Source organism: Oncorhynchus keta, chromosome 19, assembly GCF_023373465.1.
Source record: "Oncorhynchus keta strain PuntledgeMale-10-30-2019 chromosome 19, Oket_V2, whole genome shotgun sequence".
Taxonomy (NCBI): Eukaryota; Metazoa; Chordata; class Actinopteri; order Salmoniformes; family Salmonidae; genus Oncorhynchus; species Oncorhynchus keta.
In genome coordinates, this window is record NC_068439.1 from 85,233,025 (window position 1) to 85,237,228 (window position 4,204).

At 44.3% G+C, this 4,204-nt stretch overlaps 1 protein-coding gene across 5 annotated transcripts in view; it reads left to right on the plus strand.

Annotated features, from left to right (window-relative positions):
- Positions 1-4,204, plus strand: part of LOC118375661 (DNA (cytosine-5)-methyltransferase 3A-like) — an 84,870-nt gene that overhangs the window by 35,232 nt on the left and 45,434 nt on the right. For all 5 annotated transcript variants that reach the window (XM_052471673.1, XM_052471675.1, XM_052471676.1 and 2 more), the window contains one exon: positions 1,767-1,874. In XM_052471673.1, the coding sequence (XP_052327633.1) occupies positions 1,767-1,874 (108 nt within the window). The remainder of the gene's footprint in view (positions 1-1,766; positions 1,875-4,204) is intronic.

Below are 4,204 nucleotides of genomic sequence, written 5' to 3' on the forward strand. Positions count from 1 at the left end.
AAACACCCATCTCTCTCCAGGGTGTTATAATACTGTAAACACCCATCTCTCTCTCCAGGGGTGTTATAATACTGTAAACACCCATCTCTCTCCAGGGTGTTATAATACTGTAAACACCCATCTCTCCAGGGGTGTTATAATACTGTAAACACCCCATCTCTCTCCAGGGGTGTTATAATACTGTAAACACCCATCTCTCTCTCCAGGGTGTTATAATACTGTAAACCCATCTCTCTCTCCAGGGGTGTTATAATACTGTAAACACCCATCTCTCTCCAGGGGTGTTATAATACTGTAAACACCCATCTCTCTCTCCAGGGGTGTTATAATACTGTAAACACCCATCTCTCTCCAGGGGTGTTATAATACTGCAAACACCCATCTCTCTCCAGGGTGTTATAATACTGTAAACACCCATCTCTCTCCAGGGGTGTTATAATACTGTAAACACCCATCTCTCTCCAGGGGTGTTATAATACTGTAAACACATCTCTCTCTCCAGGGGTGTTATACTGTAAACACCCATCTCTCCGGGGGGTGTTATAATACTGTAAACACCCATCTCTCTCCAGGGTGTTATAAATACTGTAAACACCCATCTCTCTCTCCAGGGGTGTTATAATACTGTAAACACCCATCTCTCTCCCGGGGGTGTTATAATACTGTAAACATCTCTCTCCTATCTCTCTCTCCAGGGGTGTTATAATACTGTAAACACCCATCTCTCTCCAGGGTGTTATAATACTGTAAACACCCATCTCTCTCTCCAGGGGTGTTATAATACTGTAAACACCCATCTCTCTCTCCAGGGTGTTATAATACTGTAAACACCCATCTCTCTCTCCAGGGGTGTTATAATACTGTAAACACCCATCTCTCTCCAGGGGTGTTATCTCTCCAGGGTGTTATAATACTGTAAACACATCTCTCTCTCCAGGGTGTTATAATATAAATCTCTCTCCAGGGGTGTTATAATACTGTAAACCCATCTCTCTCTCTCCAGGGTGTTATAATACTGTAAACACCCATCTCTCTCTCCAGGGGTCTCTAAACACCCATCTCTCTCTCCAGGGTGTTATAATACTGTTCTCTCTCCAGGTGTTATAATACTGTAAACACCCATCTCTCTCCAGGGGTGTTATAATACTGTAAACACCTCCAGGGGTGTTATAATACTGTAAACACCCATCTCTCTCTCCAGGGGTGTTATAATACTGTAAACACCCATCTCTCTCCAGGGGTGTTATAATACTGTAAACACCCATCTCTCTCTCCAGGGGTGTTATATACTGTAAACACCCATCTCTCTCTCCAGGGGTGTTATAATACTGTAAACACCCATCTCTCCAGGGGTGTTATAATACTGTAAACACCCATCTCTCTCTCCAGGGGTGTTACTGTAAACACCCATCTCTCTCTCTCCAGGGGTGTTATAATACTGTAAACACCCATCTCTCTCCAGGGGAGTGTTCCATCCAGGGTGTTTATACTGTAAACACCCATCTCTCTCCAGGGGTGTTATAATACTGTAAACACCCATCTCTCCAGGTGTTATAATACTGTAAACACCCATCTCTCTCCAGGGGTGTTATAATACTGTAAACACCCATCTCTCTCCAGGGGTGTTATAATACTGTAAACACCCCATCTCTTCCAGGGGTGTTATAATACTGTAAACACCCATCTCTCTCTCCAGGGGTGTTATAATACTGTAAACATCCTCCCTCCCTCACTCCAACTATCTCTCCATCTCTTTCTCCCTCCAGGTGTGTGTAGAGAAGTTGATGCCGCTGAGCTCCTTCTCCTCAGCCTTCCACCAGCCCACCTACAACAAACAGCCCATGTACAGGAGGGCCATATATGAGGCACTACAGGTACACACACATGCAAACACGCACTCACACACACATTCATAGACATACATTTTTTAAAACTGTATTATTTTTTATTTTTTTCACCTTTATTTAACCAGGTAGGCTAGTTGAGAACAAGTTCTCATTCGCAACTGCGACCTGGCCAAGATAAAACAAAGCAATTTGACACATACAACAACATAGAATTACACATGGAATAAACTAAACATAGTCAATAATACAGTAGAACAAAAGAAAACAAAAAGTCTGTAACACTTTAGGTGTCGTAGGTGTGTGGAGTCAAACGCAGGAGACAGTGAGTGCAAAGCTGTGTGTCTTTAATAGCGCCAACGCACCACAGGGTGCTCACAAGTAACGGCCCCAAACACAGGGAATGAGAATGTACAACGGAAAAAGTAACGACCAGGCACTAACCCGTACCTCTACAACAGAGCCGAAGGTTACACTGAAATAATCCCGCACAACAACCAGGCGGGCCGGCTGTCTAATAAAGACAAACTAATTAAACATGAACAGGTGCTACCACTAAACATACAAGGAGGGAGAGGAAAAACAATCAGTGGCAGCTAATAGGCCGGTGATGACGACCGCCGAGCGCCAACCGCCCGGGAAGGGGAAACACCCTCGGTCGGACTCGTGACAAAGTCTATATACAGTGAGTGCAAATTAGGTCAAATAAGGGAGTTAAGGCAATAAATAGGCCATGGTGGTGAAGTAATTAGAACATAGCAATTAAACACTGGAATGGTAGATTTGCAGAAGATTAATGTACAAGTAGAGATACTTGGGTGCAAAGGAACAAGATAAATAAATAAATACAGTATGGGGATGAGGTAGATAGATAGATGGGCTGTTTACAGATGTGCTATGTACAGGTGCAGTGATCTGTGAGCTGCTCTGACAGCTGGCGCTTAAAGCTAGTGAGGGAGATATGAGTCTCCAGCTACAGAGATTTTTGTAGTTCGTTCCAGTCATTGGCAGCAGAGAACTGGAAGGAAAGACGACCAAAGGAGGAATTGGCTTTGGGGGTGACGGAGAGATATACCTGCTGGAGCGTGTGCTACAAGTGGGTGCTGCTATGGTGACCAGTGAGCTGAGATAAGGTGAGGCTTTATGTAGCAGAGACTTGTAGATAACCTGTAGCCAGTGGGTTTGGCGACGAGTTTGAAGCAAGGGCCAACCAACGAGTGCGTACAGGTCGCAATGGTGGGTAGTGTATGGGGCTTTGGTGACAAAACGGATGGCACTGTTATAGACTGCATCCAGTTTGTTGAGTAGAGTGTTGGAGGCTGTTTTATAGATGACATCGCCGAAGTCGAGGATCGGTAGGATGGTCCGTTTTACAAGGGTAAGTTTGTTGCGATATAGGAAGCCGATTCTAGATTTAATTTTGGATTGGAGATGCTTAATGTGAGTCTATAGAGAGAGTTTACAGTCGAACCAGACACCTAGGTATTTGTAGTTGTCCTCATATTGTAAGTCAGAACCGTCCAGAGTAGTGATGCTAGACGGGCGGACAGGTGCGGGAAGAGATCTGTTGAAGAGCATGCATTTAGTTTTACTTGCATTTAAGAGCAGTTGGAGGCCACGGAAGGAGAGTTGTATGGCATTGAAGCTCGTCTGGAGGTTAGTTAACACAGTGTCCAGAAGTATACAGAATGGTGTCGTCTGCGTAGAGGTGGATCAGAGACTCACCAGCAGCAAGAGTAACATCATTAACGTATACAGAGAAGAGAGTCGGCCCGAAGATTGAACCATGTGGCACCCCTATAGAGACTGCCAGAGGTCTGGATAACAGGCCCTCCGATTTGACACACTGAACTCTGTCTGAGAAGTAGTTGGTAAACCAGGCGAGGCAGTCATTTGAGAAACCAAGGCTGTCTAGTCTGCCAATAAGAATGTGGTGATTGACAGAGTCGAAAGCCTTGGCCAGATCGATGAATACGTTTGCACAGTAATGTCTCTTATCGATGGCGGTTATGATGTCGTTTAGAGCCTTGAGCGTGGCTGAGGTGCACCCATGACCAGCTCTGAAACCACATTGCCAAGCAGAGAAGGTACGGTGAGATTCGAAATGGTCGGTAATCTGTGCTAATTTGGCTTTCGAAGACCTTAGAAAGGCAGGGTAGGATAGATTTAGGTCTATAGCAGTTTGGGTCTAGAGTGTCACCCCCTTCTGAGCAAGGAACGTTTCAGTTATGTTACATATGAAAGTTGGTGGTTCCTTTTAACATTAGTCTTCAATATTCCAAGGTAAGAGGTTTTAGGTTGTAGTTAATATAGTATTTATAGGACTATTTCATTCTATATACCTTTGACTATTGGATGAT